Source organism: Kryptolebias marmoratus, linkage group LG3 (genome assembly GCF_001649575.2).
Source record: "Kryptolebias marmoratus isolate JLee-2015 linkage group LG3, ASM164957v2, whole genome shotgun sequence".
NCBI lineage: Eukaryota > Metazoa > Chordata > Actinopteri > Cyprinodontiformes > Rivulidae > Kryptolebias > Kryptolebias marmoratus.
In genome coordinates, this window is record NC_051432.1 from 3,401,241 (window position 1) to 3,424,772 (window position 23,532).

Consider the following 23,532-nt stretch of genomic DNA (forward strand, 5'->3'; position numbering starts at 1 on the left):
AGCCAGCCTTAGCCAGGAACATGTTGACATGCTAACATTTTTACATTGCAATGCAAAGTTCCTAAAGAAAGGGAGTGATTGAGTGCATCTCCTAGTGTGTGCACCATGTGTCATGGTTCCATGATTGAAGCTTTACTTGTTCTCAACACAAATGTTAATGTGAAAGGCTCAGGGCCTTTAAACAACAAAATGCCTCTGTTTTGCACTTTTTTAAAAAGTAGCATCCACATTTATTTTTATGGATATAGTATACATTTTTTATATTTTTGTTGATGTTTAGTTTTTTTTACTAAGGTTATTTGACATTTCTCTTAATTTTATTTCTTTATCACAACTAACTATACAGGCAGCTACATGTTTTTGTTCAGTAATCTATGCAATTCCAAAGGGTGGGGGGGGGTCCAAGACGACATATTAATCGAGAAAATAATTGCCTGATTAATCGATTATTGAAATTATCCTTAGTTGCAGCCCTACATCACAGTACACTGATTGCATTTCCTGAATCATATTTCTTTAGGGTTACATCTCAAACACAGAGATGAATTGATCTTAAATGTCTCTGTCCTTCAGGAGCTGATCAGGAAGGGCATCCCTCATCACTTCCGTGCCATCGTCTGGCAGCTGCTGGGCAACGCCACCGACATGCCAGTGAAGAACCAGTACTCCGAGCTGCTGAAGATGTCCTCCCCCTGCGAGAAGCTCATCCGCAGAGACATCGCTCGCACTTACCCCGAGCACGAGTTCTTCAAAGGCCAGGACAGCCTGGGGCAGGAGGTCCTCTTCAATGTCATGAAGGTGAGCACTGTCGAGCCTCAGAAGAAGGAGTGAGGTCTTTAAGTCTCTGTTCTGACAACACCTGTCCTCATGTTGTCAGTTTGTTTTATCCTTTTAAAAGTGATTTTTCAGGAGTGCTTTAAAGGGATTTCTGGAGGTCAGAGGAAATTATAGCATCACAAGGCACAATTTTAGGAATAGTGTGTTTCATTAATAAGTGTGACAAGATGTAAAAACATTAAAGTAGTGCTATAACATGGTAACTATTTTTTTAACCCAAAAAGTTACAGGTCACTTGTAGTAAAATAGTAGAAAACAGCAACTTGACACAAAACTATCAAGTGGTGATTCTAGTTTAAGTTTTGTACATCTAAGTTTATTGTTGTTTAGTCAAATAAATATTAGTGCAGAGTTCCTAATAAAAAATGCACATGTAGTCACCTCGTATTTTATTTTTACACGTTGTAAACATTTTTTTACACCCTGCTGCACCAGTGTTACTGATGAAAATGAGGCTGCAGCTCATTTTATACAGAAAGAACTTCATGCATCAATTAGCTGGTTTTTGTTTGTTTGTTACTGTGTTGATGCTGTGTTGCTATGCACATGAGATAAAAAGATTTGTGAGGCTCTTGTTTAAATTTGAGCTGCACAAATCAAATATATCTGGTCTATTTGGCCTATCAGCAGTCATTGCTCATTAAACTGACTACAGCCTGCATCTCCATGAAGTTCTCCCAAAGCACAAATGGCTTCCTGTACCAGGGATTGACATTATAAACAACCAACAAAATGTGTTTGATGAATGGATTCTTTTTTATTATTATTATTATTAGTCATTTATTGTGATGATTGTGACAATTAGGGCTGCACAATATTAGTAAAACTTGTAATGTGCGATATTATTGTTTAATATTGCGATGATAATATCAGTTGCAATAAACCCATCTTTTCTTCACTCCTCACCTTCTCTTCTAAACAGGTCTAGGCATCAAGGCCAGTGAGAGCTTGTTGGATTAACCAAATGTATTATTAGCAGCAGAACATGAATGTAAGGTGCTTTGGATATAATAGTGTGTGATTTATTGTAGTTCAAGCAGTCCTTTGTGATACTGATCGCACTCACTGATATTCAGATGATGATAAATTTGCTTTTGTGCAGCCTTAGTCACAATATCTGTCATGTGGATACAGTAATTTTAGAGTGTTTCCTTTTTGTAATATTTATTTGTTTAGCTCAAGGATGGACAATGGTTTTATTTTTCAGAGGGCCATATTACTCTGATTGCTCTGATTTGCTTTCTATTACAGCACGTAACACATTTTTGTTTCTGATGTGGAGGTTTTTAGGAAGCTACACTGGTAAACACTTTCGGAACTCTTTCTGTAGCATAGTTAGCATCCTTAGTTTTACAATGTTTCTTTATGTTGTACTCATTGAAGGCAGCAGTACTTGACATTTTGAACGTATCCCCTGTGAACATACACAGCTCAAAATCAAAGCTAGTTAATGGTGACAGGATCAGAATAAAATGAGACAAAAATGAAAAAAAATTAAAAAAACTGTAAAAACAGCTCATTTCATTTTGAAACTGTTCATTTTTCTTTGAACTAAAATAATGTGATTTTCAATATCTTCTGTTCTTCATTTAATTTTGCTCTGTTAACTGTCATGGAAACCAGCTTGTTGACTGTTTGCAGGAGCCGCTCAGGAAATGAAGGATTGTCTGCTCACTTCTTCAGCCTATTTTCCACATTGTGAATGTTCAGTCAGGATTGCAGCTGTTGTTTCCCTACAAACACACAACACACCAAACCTATGTGTGTGTGTTTTCCAGGCGTACTCTCTGGTGGATCGAGAGGTGGGCTACTGCCAAGGCAGTGCATTCATCGTTGGCCTTCTTCTAATGCAGGTATTGATCAAATGCTTTATTTTGGGAAAACTGACTTTCATACTGATGAGCCTTGTTTTGTCCTCAGCCTCAGAGCAGTAAGTCAGTCTCAGTGTCACTAATGCCTTTACACGGACCCTAATTCAGAAGTCCGGCTCTACTCCACTCTACTCGGCTCGGCTCGATACAGAATGCATGGCGTGCACACCGGCCAGTTTGGTCGGTAGCAGAGGAACGCCTCCTCGTGTTGCGGGGGGCGGGGCCGCGGCGCGGAGGGGGGGAGGGCGCTACAGAAACTTAGCGCAAGTTGTGTAAACAATGGAAGAGCTATGGAAAAAGTTGGTCCTGTGTTGTTGCTGTTTTTTAAACTTATGGGGATTCTCCTGAGACTTCAGGAAGAGAGGCGCAGTGGAAGAAATGCTCTGGATGCCGCGATTGTTGCGCGGAGTAGGACAGCTGTTATCTGCCGGAGATTTCAGGCTTTACAGCGCCTTCAGCTGGGGGACAGACGGCTAAACGTTACAGGGTAAGCTAAGGCTGTTGTTTATATTCCTACCGTTCGCTCTTTATGGTTGCATCTGGTCACACCCACGACCAATGAGTGAACAGGAGCGAAGCTTGCGCCGCCCACGAAGCAGGACCGACCCGGCTGGCCCTACTCCGAAGCAGGGACCAAAGAAGCAGGGACCAAGTGCGAAAAAATGCAGATGTAAACGGTCACAAAGCGAGCGGAGTAGAGTGGAGCCGGGACCATTAGGGTCCGTGTAAAAGGGGCATAAGTTGTCTCAAATGGGTAAAGAGGATGGATGGATGGATGGATGGATGGATGGATGGATGGAGTTGTTTCATTATGAACAGTTAAGCATGAGCAGCATTTGAGATACAACTAATGAGATACAACTCATTCCTCTTGCCTCCACCCAGATGCCAGAGGAGGAGGCGTTTTGTGTTTTTGTGCGTCTCATGCAGGAGTACCGTCTAAGGGAACTGTTCAAACCCAGCATGGCAGAGCTCGGCCTCTGCATCTACCAGTTTGAATATCTGCTACAGGTAAATAAATAAATAAATAAATAAATAAATAAATAAATAAAAGAGCACAAGAGTTCTTCAACAAACTTCAGCTGTATTACAATACTTCTCCACTGGGGTGCAGCAAAATGTTAATACATCTTTAACACATCACTTCCCTTTCTGCTACTCCTTTTGGGCCTGTTTTTTAGTTTTTGATGCTCTAAGTTTTGCTGTTTGTCACCTCAGGAGCAGCTTCCAGAGCTGAACGTCCATTTCCGCTCCCAGAGTTTCCACACATCCATGTACGCCTCGTCCTGGTTCCTCACCCTTTTCCTCACCTTCCTCCCTCTACCTGTTGCCACACGCATCTTTGATATATTCATGTATGAGGTAGGACACATTTCCTGAATTCGTCACATGTTTTGATTTACCACAAAGCACACATAATATGTTAAACCTTTCCCCAGGGTCTGGAGATTATCTTCCGTGTGGGCCTGGCCATCTTGCAGTACAACCAGACTGACCTCATTCAGCTCGACATGGAGGGAATGTCACAGGTAAGCAGCTGCAGCTGTGAACCACTTTCTAGAGAAAACCCTTTCATCTACAGATTAAGCCACAAGATAAAACACCCTACATCCTAATTTCCCCTCTGCTCGCAAACTTCCTGAACAACAAAGTTAAGATCTAATTTGTTTTAAAAAATCCAGCGACACACATTTGAACACATTCAGCATGCTGTGCTGTTAGTAGTATTTACTTAACAAAACACTTACAGGTTTTTGATATTTAAGGTTGTGTGGTTTTTTGTTTTAAATCAAAGTTTTCATCGTCTTCCGTAATTTAGAGATCAGTGATGCAAAAGAAAACAAGCTCTGACTCCTCATTAAAATATGATTAAGGGATGTAGACCATATTTATTATTGATAATGTTTATTATTTATTTGGAGACAAAACTTAAGGAAAAGTAGTAAAATCTTTAAATGTGTGTTTTTAATCCCCCATTTATGCTTTAATTTAATACTCATTCTTAACTCAGAATAATAAATTAAACAATAAACATGGATAGGTCTATTATTCTGACAATATGATAGCTGTAAGCAAAAATTACAGGATTAAAACAAAAATTTAAAAACATGATTTATGTGCTTTTTCTAATAAACAAAAATGCAAATACTATTATTATTAGTGGGCTCTGAATTACTGGTTTAACTTGTGAAACATGGTATGTCGGATGAATGCTCATGGACATGGGCAGTCTGAGTGTGACAGCAGAGGTGTTTATGTTGCTGTCTATAGGAAAAGGACCATTGAACCTGAAAGCCAACTTTCTGGGGGTGTCTTTGAGTGCAATATCACGGGTAGAGAGCCAAACCTTCTGTCCCACTTGTTACTGATGTGCTTGTGAGCGATGGCAAACTTCTTGTTCTCTTCAGCTGTGCAGAGTAGTGCATCTTTAGCCTGGCGCCAGATACTTCTGCAGTGTCAAAGATGGTGTTGAACAGATAGCACCATTACTTCTCTTTCCTGGCTGAGAAATAATGGTGGAGTGTAGCCAAGGGACGCTTCAAAGGGGGAAAACCTGTTGCTGAAGAGGTTAGTGAATTGTGAGCATGCTCAATCCATATTAGGTATGTATCCCATTTGGAATGGTTGTCTTCAACCAGACATCTGAGGGCAGCCTCCTGCTCCTGATTGCATCTCTCTGTTTGGCTATTTGACTGTGGATGATAAGTAGAAGTTAGACAAACTGATGTCCCAAAGGTTTAAATGCCATCTTCCACTCATTACCCTTGTTGATCCTCAGCAAACACCATGTGCTCCTTAAATCCAGTTTTGTGAAGATGTTTGCAGAGTGAAGATGTTCAAATACTGAATCCATAAGGGATAACAAATATTTATTTTGAATGGTAATTTGGTTTAAGCCTTGATAATCAATGTGTGGCCAGAGGGTTTTATCCTTCTTCTCTACAAAAAAGAAACCTGATGTAATTCAAGATGTGGTTGGACGGATAATTTCAGATGCCAGAGATTGTTTAATATACTCTTTCTGGACCCAAGAGTTTGCATTGCCAGCTAGAAAGGAGAGGAGCACCATGGAAAAGATATTTAGAAAAATCAGAGGGTAGTGAGGTGGTAAGAAAAGGGCCCTCTGTTTGCTGAAAACTGTGGCAAGATCATGGTAGCAATGGCAATGCTAGTAAGGGTAAATCAGATTTTTCAGGGAGAGTCTGGAAGACTGGAAAATATATAGTTTAACAATCAATAAGATCTAAATTTAAGAATGCTTCGGACTAACAAAGTGCTCTGTCAGTGAGAGCACCAACCAGGAAAGAGATCTTAGAACAATCAGAGGCATAGGTGAGTGGAGCTTGATTAAATGCTAGGGAGCATTGTCAAATGAAACCTCCACCTTGGGTTGGATCTCCATCCAACACTTCAGGTGGAGGGCTTGCAAGTTCACAGACAGTAGTTGGGTTCACTGTGGTAACGGGCGTGGGAGGTGGAGTCGTCATAGGGTCTTGGAACTGAGGAAGTAAGACTTACATTTATTACCCAGTTCTTCCATGTTGGATGTAGCTGCCTGTTGGTGTTTGATTATCCTTTGAAGCGCAGTCTTATGGCGTCTATTTTTTTGATCTGTGTGAGTAGGGTTTGATGGATTTTATCTTGTTATTTAAGTCTTGTTTTTTGAGTCGTGGCTGGACCGTTCTGTCATTTTGATAACAATTAATTTACCAGAGTTGAGTCATCAAGAACAGATAAAAATCACAGACAGGATGGTAATAGGGAAGTAGTTTATTTTTCTTGGTGGGAGAATAACAGGATGGGGACGATCTGCGGAGGAATTGTCTGGTGAGTAAATAATTCTTAACTTAGAAATATATGTTGTAGATGAGTCCCGCTTATTGTGATGTTGTTCATTTGTAGTTCAGAGGAAGGAAGAGAGGATTCCAGGACCAGGAGATGATGGTAGCTTTTGGTAGAGGTAAATGGTCTGGTTGGAGAGTGGCAGACCAGACATTTCGTGGAGGAAGGCTGAGCCAAATTCAGGCCTTATTGCAGAGTCCCAGAGATGAAACCTTATCCAGATCCGAAGTAGCCACAGAGGTCATAAAACATTGGCACTTGATGGTCCAGTGAAGAGTTCTGGTTCAGCCTTAAATACAGGTGGAGTTTATCAGCTGATTCTTATTAGCTCCGCCTGCCACTCAGGAGCTGCAAAGGTGGTCAGTGGAAAAAGGACAGAGCAAAACACTGGAGTCCTCACAGTGAACATGTTGACAGTCACTCCGTTTAAAATAAGTCTCAACTTTTTTTAAAACTCAGAACAGATTTTAAATCGATTTGTGATGAGCATTTTTATTTACAAAGATTTTTAAGATCATGGCTGAATATTTCATTTTTTCACAAATATTGAGATTTATTTTTAAATTCATCACCAGAGACTCAGACGGCTGTTTTAAAACTGATTTTTTTTTTAAACAGATTGTGTTGGACATGACTCCATAGACAGTTTGTCACATACATATGTGCTGAAGTTTCCCCTTTAAAAGACTGTTTCATGTTTGTCTGATTTTTGTACCAGAAACAAGGTGTGTTTACCTTTAAGAGAAATAAGAAGGAAAAACTGTTGTCTTCTTTTATCAGCTCCACAAGATACTCACAATTTATTTATAATTCTAAAGTAATTGCACCTTTTGCACAGAATATTACCTAATTTTTACTCTTTATAACATAACACAAAGACCATGACAAGCAGATGGTAAAAAGTAGCTGGTTATTGGCCTACTTGGCGAGCCTGCAGCGTTAGGCTCTATATATTTTACATGCTAACATACTAAGTTATGTAGTTTGTTGCAAACATTGTTTCAGAACAGTGTGAAAAGAAAGATGGGTGTCATTTTTCTAATAGATGAGCCACCACTGACTGTGTTATCCGCCAGATGAAATGTTCAACCAAACAACAATTTTTTAATTTTTTTAAATATATGAGCATAAAGGTTTAGGGGAATTCCTCCCTCGGCTACTGCACACAGCTGAATGACAGCTCAGAGCTACAGGTCTTGTAATGTAGGGGTGGGGCGAACGATACACCCTGTGTCTGTTTTCTTGTTTTAAAGGCATTTAAATCCTAGGAACAGTATATTAGAAAACCTCTGTGGTTTTGACACCGTGGTATACCTTGAAATCAGTAATCCATCCATACCTAACATTAAACATACATAAAACATCATATTATGTGTGATGTAAACATTTTTACTATGTCAGAATAAAGGTTATGTTGCCTTTTTTATAAACAAAATTCTCTCTGAGTTTTAGTCCAAAAAATGCAGGAAATAGTGACTTTCCACAGTAGACGTACCGCTGTTCTTCTTTGGTCTAATATGTTCCTGCCTGCTTCCTTATCAGATATTATTCAGTACCTTTGCTTCATGTGTTTCTCTGTGGGTCTGCCAGCATTTCCAGAAGGTGATCCCTCACCAGTTTGACAGCTGCCCAGACAAGCTGATTCTCCGAGCCTACCAGGTCAAATACAACCCCAAGAGGATGAAGAAGTAAGAATGCTCATTACTCGGCTAAATGGCTTTTATGTAACATTTGGGGTTTTTGCAAAACTAAAACACTCGCATCTAATGCTGAGCGATGTGTCTTTGTTAGAGAGAAATTACTTTCCTGTCACCGATGTTTCCTTTTTAACAAACTTCATTTAAATAAAAACCCAGTGAATTAATCAAAGCAATAGTGCGATGAATTTAGTCGTTTTCTTAACAATTCTTTACATGCTGAGGAAAATTGTGTAATATTTTACTGTTATTTTCTTATCTAGACTTGAGAAGGAATACACCATGATCAAAAACAAAGAAATGGAGGAACAAATTGAGATAAAGGTGTGTGTGTGTGTGTGTGTTTTATACATTTATGCTTGAGGTGTTGTTACGATTGAAAACCTTTTCGTTTAATAACTGCTGAGTACATTGCTTTCCTTTTCTTTGTTCAGAGGTTACGCACAGAAAACAGGCTGCTAAAGCAGAGGATTGAAACTCTGGAGAAGGTGAGAAAACATGTTTATGTCTTCAAAATGTTCATTTAAATCACCAGCATCCGTGAGACAGAACAACCAGATCAAGCTGGGCAAGAAGTCGTGTTAAAGATGCAAAGAAACAGCACCGAAGCCCCCACATTATTATTCCACCATTATTCTTTTGTTTCCGTTATGGTTTTTGGTTTGCGACTACTCCCATAGCGTTAGAAAAAAACCTTTACAAAAAAGATATATAAAAACATGCAGCTAGGTCAGGAAATAGCATGCTTTGACATTTGGTAGCAGAACATTGTACCGTGTAGACAGAACTCACAAAAAATAAAAAACACTTCACATATACAATGGAACTGTAGTTGAACAAGTGAGAAAACCCCGCCCTCTTTGAAGCGCTACAGCTCAGACATCCTCCACAGTAGAAACATCATTCACAGTTAAACGGGTCACAGATACAGTACACCTAAGTGACAGTTCAATATGTACCGTGGCATGAAGGTCACGGTTTGTTACTGTTAGCAAAATGCAGTTAATTAAATTGTGCGTCCGCTCTGGGTGCAGTGATCACCTGTAACTGGCATTTTAGTTGACAGTTCACTGCACCTGTCCAAAACATCTGTCCAGAGCTGTCACAATACGAACATATGTATCGTTACACTCCTATTTTTTCCACAATCATAGCTTAAATTGAATTAATTTTAAGGTTTTTACCATGAAAAGTTCAACTTTGAGCACAATGATGTCACACACTTACTTTTGAGGTGTCTAAATTTTTTAATTTTAATTTTATTTTTTTTTACTTGTCATAATTCCTACATAAAACACTGTAAACACATAAAGATTGACACGTGACCATCAGATGTTTCTGCTGCGTACAGTTCAGGGATTTTTTCAACACGGCTCATAGTCATCACACACTGACTCTTGAGGCTTACTTTCTACTGTCTGTTTCTGTCTGCCTGTTGTTCTAAGAGTGCTGTCAGGGAGTGGTGAACACAGGTGTGTAGTTACCATGGTGACCCTAATGAGCAACTGCAGCAGCTTTAACATTCCTTTTCATCTTGGTTCTCTTTACACTTCTTATCCAGTTTCTACATCAAACCGTCAGATTAGGTTATTACAGAAGTCGGTCCCACATGACTATTTGTAGAAGAAAGTTAATGAATGTTGGGATTTTGGGTAGTAGCTGCATTGGCCTCCTTCAAATTTTCTTCAGAAATGTTCTTGTTCATCACTGTAACTCTGAGTTGTGAGCTTTATTTAGTGTTGGTTTTCTAATGTCTGTTCTTGTGAGTGTGTGTGTGTGTGTGTGTTTTCTTCTGTGAAATATCTTTTCTCAGAATGACCTTACTGCCGAGTCTTTTCTCACAAACATTTCTTCACTTCTCTACATTTGTTTCCTCAACTTGTCTTCTACTCTGTCTTCTCTTTATTTCCCTTAAATGTCCTCCTGGGTTCTCTCGTGGTTTGTCCTCTCCGGTGTCTCTGGGGTTTTCTCCCCCCTCTCTTCTTCACTTGGTTCATCCTCCTTTTCCCCTCTTTGGTGGCGCTGTAGGAGAGTGCTGCTCTGGCAGACAGACTGATACAGGTAGGGTACTGGGAACCATTTTCACACAGATGTTGCTAACCTCTGTCCGACTCTCACCACCCTTCCCACAAACTTCACTAAACCGCATGAATGAGTTTTATGTTCCGTAAATTTTCAGTCTTATCCCTGAATGCATGTAGTGTTGTTAGGAATTATTATTGACAATCCCTGCATGTGGCATGTTCATTTTTTTGTTAATATTACTGCTATTTTTTTATTTTAGATACCTTCAGTTTATCAAGATATGCAATAAATTTAGGAAGTGCTATTTGCTATTTGACTAGACCTACATCAGTCATATTTGTGATTTAGTAGCTAATTAAAGATCTAACATGAAGAAATTCATATCGCCTGCCACCTTTCATGCCAGAGATTTAGACAAAGATCATCTTATGATGAAATATGACGGTGTTGTTGCTGTTTTGATCAAACCTTGAAAAAAATATTATACGCAATCTTATGTCATATGGCATGATGTCAAGCTCAGAGCATGTGTTGTGAATGACTCTCAGCTACTGCCACCTTCAAATTTAGTTCAGTATCTAGAAAACTGACTGATGTGGAGATTTTTTTCGAATGATGTTTATCTGTGGCAAGATTAAGTGTTGATTGACTCCAAAAGTAGATGTATGTCTTTATGATATTTATATATATATAACAAACAAGCTTGACTTCAAACGTTGATGCTCAAAGAACAAAGAACTTGTGCATTTCTCTGTTACTACCACTCCAAACTTTAGCTCAATATCTGTAAACTTAACTGAACCATAGCCATTTTTTGTGTTTTCTAATGTGAACTGGCTGTGGCGACCATCTTGAGTGGCTCCAAAGTTCGATCAGTTGTAGATCTATATAATAATTATTTCCTAATAAGTTCATTAAGTCCATCCACTGGATCATGAGACTAAGGAAACAGACACTAAGGCTCTGCCCAAAGGCATCAGAATAAATTGTAAAAAGAACGCACATCTGAAGCTAAGTTATGTATTTTGCTTGTTTGATTTGTAAAACATTCTTGTTTTCACTTTTTGAGCAAAGTTTAGCCTCCTGGTTCTACGGCTGCTTAAACTAGATTTGAGTGGTGTTGATTTCTTTTGACTGACGTGTGTGCAATAAAAAAACAATGTAACCCTCTTTTTATGTTCCTTTTTAAAACATTAAAGCATCTGGTGTTTAACCAAAAAAAAGCCCCCCCCCCATGTGTTCCCCATTTCCTTTGTTATGTAACCCTCATATTTATTTATTTATTTTGAAGTTTTCAAAGTTGAAACTCCAGGAGTGACCTTAACATCGGTGCTGCTCTGCCTCATCAATGCAGGGTCAGGTGACGAGAGCACAAGAAGCAGAGGAGAACTATGTGATCAAGCGGGAGCTGGCAGTGGTGAGGCAGCAGTACAACGCAGCCAGTGAGAGCCTGGAGAAGGCCCAGGATACCATCAGAGAGCTGCAGCAGCAGAGGGTAAAGGACTCAGGAAACAAACACATGTGGCTACGTTAGGTAGATCAACCACCTTCTCTTAGTGTTTGTGAAAAGCCAACTAGTCCTACCATCACAACTGTACTTACAAGAAAGTATGCTTATGTTACAAAATGAATGTACTTTCACACTTTTCTCAAACTTACTGAACACCTTAAAGCTTGAAAATAGTGGAATGGCGTTGACCAAATGGTTGGAGTCAGCTTCTGCTTTTCTTTTTCAGATCTTGTGATTTGCATTTCTGAAACAAAATTCTGCACACGTGTACAAATTACTTAAAACGGAGCATTCACAGACATTAAAGGAATAGTTCAGATCTTTTTAAGTGGGGTTCTGTGGAAAGGTAAGAAGCAGTATCTTATCTGTTGTAGATGGCTCTTTGAAGGACCTCAGTTTAGAGAAATGGAGATAAACTCTGACCAATTTGTTGAGGAAACATCTAGTCTGGGCGAGGCCAAGACCAAAGTGGATTGCTGCCATCTTAAAACAACTTCAGTCTCAAAAAAATTCCGATCAGTTCACATGACCGGTGTTTTATAAACCTTGACAGTTCTGATTTGCTCAGTTATTCTGGCAGCTACAGCTAGCAGCTGTTGCTGCTATTTGAGCCTGAAACTAAAATAATTTGACATAAATAACTGTGTAATACTAAACTGATAGCCATATAAAGGTTCCACAAGTTCATAAAAGTGAGCAGTAGTCTCTTTATGCTGCTCTTATGTTGACATCTATTTAGGCCAGAACTCCTATGCAGGTGTGTGAAACCCCATGTGAACTGTTTGGATTGAACAGACGTCTAGACAAAATTTGGACTAAATATGGCCTAAAAGTGTTTAGGTAATGACAGGAGGTGAGCCAAGGTGGCTACCGTGTGGGCAGAGGTGGGCAACGAAATACTGTGCATCGCTTAGAATAGTTTTGCGAGTCATGCACATGAAAATAGGCTGTGATTTTCAAAACTTGGCAGCACGAAACACGGTCTCACAGCTCCCTGGTTAACACTAAGAAACCAGTAAGACTGCAACAGAAAACTTGCAGATTTTGTTAGATTTTTATTTATTTATTTATCTAAACTCCCCAGTTAGTCTCCAGCAGTCGCAGCCCAGTGAAATGCTGGCTAAAAGTGTCATTAAAGGTTCACAACAATAAATCATGAAGTCTAAAGTTCCACCTCAAGCACCAACAGCTGTAAAATATATTACTTCTTAATCAATGAAGTAATTACTTTGGGTTTTACACCGTAATAGCTGTTCATTCAGAACTAATTTTTAAAACATTGTAATAATTAAACTAAAACCATGTGTCAGAATTGTCCCCTGAAAATGACCCTGGCCTAAAGCATTCACATAACAACATTCCTGGGATCCAAACAGACAATTTAAAGAAAAAACAACATATTTTGCTTTCAGACAAACAGTGTTTTTGATCCAAAATGTGACTTTTAGTTTCTTTTACATCCATTACTGACATTTCAACACATTAGTTTGAGCATGCCCTTGTCTCTACATCTGTCACCAAGCAAAGCCGTGTGATCTTGTTGTTAACCACTGGTTTTCAGTATAACCTCAGCAGATGTATAAGAAGATGGTGTAAAGAACAAGCATTCAGCCAAGCTAAACAGAGCTACATTGATGAGTATTTTATTATAAAAAATAAAACACACACACGCAGTCAGTGATTTCACTCTAAATGATGTCATTGTGACCTCAGTGTTTTATTCCAGCTCAGATTGCTGGCACCCTTCTCCTCGCAGGGTTCACACACCTCCACACACTCAGTCATCTCCATTAACAAAAAAACGAAAATACCAAAATGACAAAGCGAGAATCTTTCATGCACGCTATGTACTTGCCCAATTTGATGCTTTTATATTTTGCCTCGTAGGAAAGTATTTTTCCACTCTGCTCTGCTTTTCTGCTGCTTTCATACTCTCAACTTTGTAGTTTCGCCTCGATGTGGTGACATGAAAATCTGCCTTGGCTTTCTATTTTTTGACACGGCTCTGACTCAAAGGAGGCAAAAGTACAAGTTGATTTGAGTGTGTGTATGCTGATTAGCTACTAACTTTACACAGACCTTTACAAAAGATAACATCGGCATGAGTGTGTTTTAAAGGCACAGACTCAGAATGTTTAGCAGGTGTCAGCTGACACTCATTTTATTTGTTTAAAAAATTTGCAACAACTTTTGGCTAGCTGTAGCCAGTATTTAAACTTAATGTGTTGCATAACTGTACCTTAACAACTATTTTGTTTTTCTGAGAAAAAGAAATGGCCTAAGATGTGCAATAGAACATGCTTCTTCTTTTCTCGGGAGAAAAATAAAAGAAGCAGAAAGAAATGTAGCAGAATTCACACCCAGAACATTGTGGTAAACTTGCTGAGCTGCACCCCTGGTCCTGATACCAGTAGTTAGTTCTGCATATCAAAGTAAAACCAAAACGTTGTCAAAGTCCAGCAGCCCAACTTTTAAATAAAGCTGATCACCAAAATGAGGTGTAGAGTGTGCACGTGTGACGCGGCGCTGTTTGTTTTCAGTACACGGAGCAGTTTGTGAACAACCTGCAGACCCAGCTGGAGCAGTCCCGGCTGCGTGAGGCCGAACTGCTCGGAGCGCTGAAGGAAATGCAAGACAAGGTGCTCGACTTGGAAAAGGTGCGCTGACACACCAGCATTTGACTGTTTTACACTGAGCAACGTGTCAACACTGAGCAAGAAAGAAAGCAGTGTGTGTGTGTGTGTGTGTGTGTGTGTGTGTGTGTGTGTGTGTGAATATGTTACAGATGCTCTCACTCTTTTGTTCTTACTTTATATGCTGATGGAACATACCAGCTCCTCTTAGTGTTTTTCATGTCAGAGAACAATGAGAGCTAGAAAAGGCAAGTGTGCGTCCGGCATAGTTTACTTTGTGTTCAGAAACTTCTGGTTTGTAACCACAGTGGCTGCTGCAAAAAATGCTTCTCAGTCTGACAGTGCATCTGTCCACCACTTTAGTCCTGACTGAACTGACTTCTCAGTTTGGCTCAATCCTGGTTGATAAATTTTTCAAAAACAACCCCAATTCTGACAAAGGTGGTACATTCTGTAAAATGGAAATAAAAACAGAATGCAGTGATTTGCAAATCTCACAAACTAATATTTTGTTTACAATTGAACATGGTAAACACATCAGATGTTTTGAATAAGGAATTGTTCCATTAAAAAATATAAGGTAGTTTTCAATTTTATGGTAGCAATGCGTTTCAAAAAAAGTGGATACAGGGGCAACAAAAGGCTGTAAAAGTAAATGGTAAAAATAAGAAACAGCTGGCGGAGAATTTTGCATCTAATTAGGTCAATTTGCTTCAGGTCAGTAAGAGGACTTGGTATAGAAAGAGTATTTTAGAAAGGCTGAATTTCTCAGAGGTAAAGATGGGCAGAGGTTCATCATTCTTCAAAAATTGCATCTAAAAATAGAGGAACAATTTCAGAATTAAAGGACAGGGCTGAAAGTCATTATTGGATGCTTGTGATCTTCAGGCCCTCAGGTGACACATCACCATATGGGCTCAGGAACACTTCCACAAACCACTGCCGGTTAACACAGTTCTCTTTGCCATCCACAAATACAGGTTAAAGCTCTAAAATGGGACCATCTAGCCTGTTATCTGTGCACAATCTCTCTGATGGTATGGGGGTGCATGAGTGACTGTGACATGGCAGCTTACACATCTGGAAATGCACCATCAATGCAGAAAAATATATACAGGTTTTAGAACAATATATGCTCAAAGGACTCACAGGCCTTCAGGGAAGGCCTTGCATGTTTCAACAAGACGATGCTAAACTGAATACTGCATCGATTACAACAGCAGGGCTTTGTAGTTAAAAAGTCCAGGTGCTGAACTGGCTTGTCTGAAGTCCAGAAATTATCTTCACCTAACAATATTCTCTGTGTGTATCACTGAGGCCAGTCAATGACTGACCTGCTCATAAAGCCCCAGAGATTCATTGTTGTGCCTGATTGCCTTGCTAATCCTGCTAAACTGAACATGCAGAGAAGCAGCTGCCTGCCAGATGAGAACAATGTGGCTGCGCTGCAGGAGGAGGTGAAGCAGATGAAGCTGAGGGAACTGGAGACGCTGCGCTCCTTCAGAGAGATGCAGGACAGTGTTACGGAGCTCAACCAACGCTGGCAGGTAAAACACACAAACCTGCTGTTTCTCTGCATGACCCATTTGTGCAGACACATTCACGTGTTTCACCAGCGAGACAGCAGGAGAGTTCAATGCATTTGTTCTTTGTCCCTGCAGCATCATATGTCCCGTGGCAGCAGCACAGGCAACGGAGGAGGCCACTGGAAGGAGTCCCCGAAGAAGAACGCTTTGAACGAGTTGCAGGACAAACTGATGACAGTCAGGCTGAGGGAGGCGCAGGCCCAGGCTGAGCTCCGAGAAGTCAAACTCAAAGCTGTGCAGCTGGAGAGCCAGGTCAGACCTCTGCACCCTGCCAGCCAGAGACGCTGTTCCCAAATTCTGTCCAATTTGTTCAACTTGTTCTGACCAAATAACATCATGTTAGGTCAAACTTTTTTGTTGTTTTTGTAACACAGCAAACAGCATTAAGTAATGTACAAAAGTTCTTACCCTTTTGAAGGTTCTTTTCTTTGGATATCATCTGCTTTTCCCCAAATTTTCAATTATGTTCAGTACCTTAGCGTTTTCAGAAGAATTTTCAGTCACCTTTTAGAAAATGATTCACTGAATCATAAAAAGCAAGTAAACTCAAGGTATTGAACTAGTCATGTGTCTGCACATAAACAAAATGAGATCTTTAGACACTTTGTTGATCGCAGTCTGTCACAAAGCCACAGCTTGTTTCTATTTTTTTGAATGCTTCTACAAACCTGCCAAAGATAGCACAGTTTGATAGACAGAAAACTGTTTTTATGCAAAGTCAGTGAAGTCCCCAAAGAGCAATTAGCTCAGTGGTGTCTAATCCTGGTTGTGGAGGGCCACTGTCCTGCATGTTTTAGATGTTTCCCTGCTTTGGCACACCTGATTTGAATGACTGAGTGATTAACAAGCTTCTGCAGAACTTGAAGACCAGGATTAGACACCACTGTATTGGCTGAAAACTTGGCATACAAAGACTAAAGCATGACACATGTCTCCTGCAGGCCTAAGAGGACCTTAAGCAGTATTGGTATTTGAAGGTGATGTCCTTAAGAAATAAGTCAAACAATCCAGCAAAGTAAGAATATATATATAATTTTAATGCAGCTGAAGCTGTACTCTTACCATATCTCTATTTGATTTTTCTTCACTGTAGAACCAAATCCACAGCAAACTAATTGGTCGTCACGAGCAGGAACGCTCTGCCCTGCAGGATCGGATCCAGATGTTGGCCAATCAGAACAAAGCTGTGCAGGCCCAGCTCAACGAGATGAAAAGGAAGCAGGCGGAGTCGGACTGCAAGGTGTGGACGGACAGATTGTTCTGATGCAATGTGACAGTCAAACCAGGATGGAAACAAAAATAACCAGAGACTCACTTAATGGGAGAAAAATCAGGCAGAAGTTAGATGCTGAAAAGGTATGTTCTAGGATTCATGTCCTCAAAAGATAGACAAAAGGAATTCTGGAGGCGTGGATCTAGAGATAGAGGACTAAACTTGATTGACAGACTGAGACAAGTTCTGATCCGTCTCCACCGTCATTATAGAAATCCAGTAAGTGATGTGGTTCAGTGTTTAACCATTCCTTGTCCTCTCTTTTCTTTCCCATAATGCATGTAGAGTAAAGAGGAGGTGATGGCGGTGCGACTGAGGGAAGCAGACACCATGGCTGTCATGGCTGAGCTCAGGCAGAAGATCGCCGAACTCGAGATACAGGTGTGTGTATGAGTGTGTGTGTTTGCTTATATGTACGTGTATGCAAAGTTAAAGTATTGCAGACAATGTTTGCATCTTAGGGATGAATCAGTTAATATTTTACTAATACAAATGTCCGTCAACCTAAACTCCAGCATGTAACTGTGTGTTTAGAAGGAGGAAGGGCTGATCCAGGGTCAGCTGAACCACTCAGACTCCAGACAGTACATCAGCCAGCTCCGGGACCAGATTGCCGAGCTCAAGAACGAGGTTGGACACTCATCTCATCACACACACACACACATATTCAGTCCACATTTCTATACAGGGACAAGAAGTAAAACGCACTCTGAATAGAATGTCAAAATAAAAGCTGCTCATCAGATCTTTGTTTTTTTGGATATTTCTAAGATTTTAACTATTTTCAGATTACTTTTAAATATATTTTTTTAAGCATTCAGACTTATTCTTATGGGTTCTATGAAGGATAAAATGAATTACTGTTCCTCTTACAGAGAGAAGATGAAGGTCAAAGGTAATTTTTAAAGATTTATGACTTCACTTTGTGGTTAAGTGTCATACACTTTCGAGAAATTACCCGTACAACTGAGTCACTTTAAAAACACAAGAAAACAAAATAACTTCACATTTATTACTCAGAGCTGGTATGTAGGGGGAAAGTAGCTGAATCTGAAGGAGGAAAACAATAACTCCTGTACACTGTTGAAACCTGAAGCAGAAATCTAGTTGCAACGTTTTGGTAACTAGACCTTCATCAGGCAAACAATTCAAACTATCAGTACCCTTCTAATTCTTTATATGTTTCCTATTTATTTTTGTAAATATGCTTCTGTATTGTTTTGGTGTGAATTTTGTGAATGATTTGTTCCATTTACCATCAATTGGGACATTTGGATGTCAGGTCTAACACTCAGGACCACTTGTTTAGTATGTAGATAATTGCCAAATAAATTTCTGCTCCCGAGTTTTCACACCGTGCAAAAGATATACTCAAGACAACTTGTCTCCAAGAAATGTATGCCAGATTTGTACATCAACATGAAGAACAAAGTATCAAGGATACTTTTGTTTCCTAGTCTTCTTAAAATATTTGAAAATGTCATATAAATGTCAAACTGATAGTAATTGCTTCTTCTCATTTATAATAAACAATTACACCTAAACTTTAAAGATGTAGAGAACTATATCAGTGTATCTACAGTGCCTTGAAAATGGTTTCATACTTCTTGGACCTTTCCACATTTTTTTTTACATTGAAACCACAAAACTTAAAGTATTTGATTTTATGTGATAGAGCTACACAAAGTAGCACATAATTATGAAATGGAAAGAAAATGATACATGTTTTTTCCAAATAAAACCCTCAAAAGTGTAGCATGCATGTGTATTCGGCCCCCTGTACTTTCATGCCCCAAACTAAAATTCAGAGCAACCAACCACTTCCAGAAGTCCCCTAATTAGTAAAACGAGTTCACCTGTGGGTAATTTAATCTCAGTATAAATCTAGCTGTTCTGTGAGCCTCAGAGGTTTGTTACAGAACATTAGTCATCAAACAGCATCACGAAGATCAAGGAACACACCAGCCAGGTCAAAGATAAAGTTGTTGAGTGTTAGATTATGAAACAATATCAAGCTTTGAACAGCTCATGGAGCTCTCTTCAGGTCATCAACTGAGTACGGCACAGGCCGGACAAAGAGAATTAATCCAAGAAGCCCACAGTACCTCTGGAGGAGCTGCGGAGATCCACAGCTCAAGTGAATCTGTGGAGACTCTGTCACAGGACAACTGCACTCACCGGCCATTTTATTAAGGACACCTGTCCAACTGCTCATTAACGCAAATGTCAAATCAGCCAATCACATGGCAGCAACTCAGTGCATTTAGGCATGTAGCTATGGCCAAGACAATCTGCTGCAGTTCAAACCGAACATCAGAATGGGGAAGAAAGGTGATTTAAGTGACTTTGAACGTGGCACGGTTGTTGGTGCCAGACGGGCTGGTCTGAGTATTTCAGAAACTGCTGATCTACGGGGATTTTCACACACAACCATCTTTAGGGTTTACAGAGAATGGTCCGAAAAAGAGAAAATATCCAGTGAGTGGCAGTTCTGTGGGCGCAGATGCCTTGTTGATGCCAGAGGTCAGAGGAGAATGACCAGACTTGTTCGAGCTGATAGAATTATTATTGTTTATTTATTTTATAGGCAGCTTTAGGTTTTTTTTTTTTTTTTTTTCAGTCTTTTTTTTTTTTAAATATTTTTTTGCTGATCCTTATCACAGATAAGATTTGCATTAAGAGATTTTTAAGTAATCTGAACCAAAGATTTTTTCTTTTTATTGGTTTTTGCATATCGCACTTTACTAGTATTTAAAAATGCTTGTATCATGCTTGAAATTTAGAAAAGTTAAAGAAAATAGTGGGTGAAAAGGCTTTCACAAGGTTTTTTTTGCGCACACACAGAGGCACAGCTTGTGCAAACAGCTTTGCTAACCACCTCCAAATAATCTCATCATCTCCACGCAGCCTCACAGCAGACACCACTTCCACCCCGACACATGCAAACATGTTTGACTGTTTCTTGTCACATCAGACCACTGCTTCTCCCCACCAGCTGCGCTCTTTTCATTTGATTCACAGTGAACTTTAAATCGAAATACCAGCTCAGGTTCAAGAGAAAAACTGCACCACAGCCATCAGGGTTGAAAAAAAAAACCCAAATACTTTTTTGCCAATTGGCATGTTTTTGACAACTCTGTGACGTGGAGGCAATTTCCAGCACTGATTTGACACGAACGTCCCACTCAGCACCGAGTCTGGGTTTGTTCATTCAGAGAGTCACTGTGCGTGACTAGGAAGGAGTGCTGGTGCTCTACAGGGAGGGGGGTTGCAGTGACACAGCCCTGCTCTTTTACCGCTCCTCTCCTCGCTCTTCTTCTCTTCCTCCAACCTTTTTTCATCAAAGCCTCGGTTTTATAAAGAGAGCGAAACTTGCGTGAGTACACACGAGGAAGCAGTGAACCATTTAGAGAAATCTCAGTGTAGTGTCGAAGCAGTCGCCTGACGATTTAGTCATTTTAATAGTGCTGATACATAATGATAGATTCTATGGAAGGCACATGAATAAATTTGACACAAATATTTCTACTGATTTATGTCATTTGGGTTAACAAGATTTTTTTTTGACAGCTATATGGTAATGATAATGGCTTTGGTATTAATTAAAGTAACGAAAAAATAGTAAAGAGCTAAGAAAGACCAAAAAGTAACTGTTTTATTTTTTTCGGGGTTTTTTTGTTTTGTTTTGTTTTTATTTAGTAGTTTATTTTATGAAGTAGGTTGAAGAGCAGCCAGTCAAAACCTTTCCACTGGTTAACCACTGCTTCCCCTCCCCCCACTTGCAGCTACTTTTAGTGTTTGATAGGAGGAAAACAAAACCTCTGAGATTTGTCATGAGTCACTGTGGTACATGCAAGGTTTTACATGCAGAGAGCATGCATGTGGAGTCAACCCTGCAGCGGCAGATTCTCTGACTGGGGAGCAGATCAGAGAGCTGGACATCTGCAAGTCTCCCAGAAATTCGGAAACGAGCAAAAGTTTTCGATCTGTATAGGTTGGTTTTTTTTTTCCTTATTTAGTGTTTGGCCTGACATGATTCTGAGGTGACGCTCAGATGTGAGGTCTTCTGATTTAAGTGTGACAACCTCATGGTCTGCACAACCTCTGAAGAGTAAGACAGACACCAGTGGTTTTTGCAGTTTTTTGGGGTTTTTTTGTTTACACCCAGTAACCCATTTAAAAGGTTTCCAGCACCTGATGTTTATTTCAGAGACACATCTAACTGATTTAGCACATTTACAAAAATCTGTTTAACACAAAAAAAACAGCAACTTTGTTTGGTTTGGATTTTCACTGGAGTTTGCTGAAAAAAAGGAAGATGTTTTATATTTAACCTTATATGTTTTTTATGTGGGTCAAAGCATGAAGAAATGAAGAGCATTTCGTAAAAAGTTACATCTTTTGACACATATGATGTACATGTGACAATCATGATGCCTTCCTGTTACATACAGTTTATTGCATTTATCTTGGGTTGAAGAAAATTAGTGTACTACAGCATATTGTATGCTACGTTGTTGTCATATAATCATCTAATTTTGTTGGTGTGGCTTTTTTTTTTTAACGTGTGACATTGCTGCAACGTATGCATGGTGTTCACGGGCATCTTCTTGTCTCAGTTGTTTTGTAAGCCTTTAGTAAAGCCCGGATGTTAATCTTCTGTCAGCATCACGGTCTCAGCCACCATCCTCTGGCTCTTCTGTGTTGCTCTACTCTGGCAGATGTCAGTCTGACAATCTATCATCTGTTCTCCTCGTCTTCAAGTAAAGTCCAAACCCGTTACAGCAACTTACACGCCAGTTCTTTCCAGGTCCATGTTTGTGACATGAACGACATCACGTAACCAGTCACTGTATAGAACCAGTATCAAAAAGTATTAGGTTCTGTAGACATGCCTGATCAAAGTTCAGTTCTTGGTCCGATATCATTCAGTCTTCATAAATATAATGTAAACTGTCATAATTATGCAGATGATCCTCTGATGATACAGATGCTCTCAACTCTCTTACAAAATATATAGACTGCTTTACCTTTAAGCCCCATATTGGTAGTCTTTTGAAGATACTTAAGCTTAAATTGGGCTTTTTATTTCACAACAAATTAAATTTTTCTTTAAAGGCAAAGAAGCAGCTCGTCATAGCTACATTTTTATCTACTTTAGATTATGGAGATCTGATGTATATGAACACCCCAGCTCGATATCTTAGGAAACTTGATACTGTTTATCATGCTTCTCTGAGGTTCGTTACTCACTGTAAAGCCCTGACTCATCACTGCGAACTGTATTCTCGACTGGGATGGTCTTCTCTGTCCACTGGGAGGTTGGGTCATTGGTACTTTTTCATTTATAAGGCCATTCTTGGGCTATTGCCATCCTATATTTGTGATTTAATCACATGGAGAACATCTGATTGTTACTCTTTGCGCTCAAATGATCAGTTCGAACTCTTTGTGCCTTTTCTTCGCATAGAGTTGGAAAAAATGGCTTTTGTCTACTCGGCTCCATTTGCATGGAACATGGAAAACTGGAAACTAACTGAACTTATCTCACCGAGCACTTTTAAGACTAGATTGAAAGGGCTTGAGAAGGTGTCTTTAAATCATATCTGTTTTTTAATAATTCTTTGTATGTCATTTTAAATCGTGTAATTGTTATTGTCCTGTAACCTTGCTGCCTGTTGGCTAGGACTCCCTTGGAAAAGAGGTTTTTAATCTCACTGGGACTTTCCTCATGAAATAAAGGTTAAATAAAAAATAAAATAAATGATTTTAGTGAATGGATGTCACACAACTTCTTACAACATTCATTTAAGCATCTCTAACAAGTAGGTGAGACAATTACAATGATTACAAGTCGATGTCTGATTCTGATCTTTAGAAATTAGAGCAGATGATGGCAGATAAACACTATTTTTTCTTTTTTTTTTTTGGTCAATACATATTCTTCATTTGACAAAATGTAACATCAATTGCTTAACTTCAATAATTGTTTATTTAACATTCTTTAGAAGAACTTGTATACTTAAAAGTATGATATAGAAGAACTTTCTTGCTTAAACAAAAATCTAATCAAATCAATTTTATTCATCAAGCACATTTAAAAACAACTGTTGTTGGCCAAAGTGCTGCACACATAAACATTCAATACAAACATTTTACAAAATACAATATCATTACAATTCTCACAATGTATTAACAGCCAGTGAATATAAATGTGTTTTAAGAAGAGTTGAAGCCTGTCTAATATGAAGGGGCAG

The 23,532-nt window shown here is 39.3% G+C and overlaps 1 protein-coding gene across 2 annotated transcripts in view; it reads left to right on the forward strand.

Annotated features, from left to right (window-relative positions):
- Nucleotides 1-23,532, forward strand: part of si:ch211-239f4.1 (EVI5-like protein) — a 65,325-nt gene that overhangs the window by 34,954 nt on the left and 6,839 nt on the right. The window contains exons 4-19 of one of the 2 annotated variants that reach the window (XM_017427745.3): nt 574-798; nt 2,616-2,690; nt 3,594-3,719; nt 3,927-4,070; nt 4,148-4,237; nt 8,142-8,239; nt 8,512-8,572; nt 8,683-8,736; nt 10,277-10,309; nt 11,628-11,768; nt 14,324-14,440; nt 15,823-15,963; nt 16,078-16,254; nt 17,096-17,242; nt 17,561-17,656; nt 17,810-17,905. In XM_017427745.3, coding sequence (XP_017283234.1) covers nt 574-798; nt 2,616-2,690; nt 3,594-3,719; nt 3,927-4,070; nt 4,148-4,237; nt 8,142-8,239; nt 8,512-8,572; nt 8,683-8,736; nt 10,277-10,309; nt 11,628-11,768; nt 14,324-14,440; nt 15,823-15,963; nt 16,078-16,254; nt 17,096-17,242; nt 17,561-17,656; nt 17,810-17,905 — 1,821 coding nt within the window. The remainder of the gene's footprint in view (nt 1-573; nt 799-2,615; nt 2,691-3,593; nt 3,720-3,926; nt 4,071-4,147; nt 4,238-8,141; nt 8,240-8,511; nt 8,573-8,682; nt 8,737-10,276; nt 10,310-11,627; nt 11,769-14,323; nt 14,441-15,822; nt 15,964-16,077; nt 16,255-17,095; nt 17,243-17,560; nt 17,657-17,809; nt 17,906-23,532) is intronic. The other variant, XM_017427746.3, reaches the window with a different exon arrangement.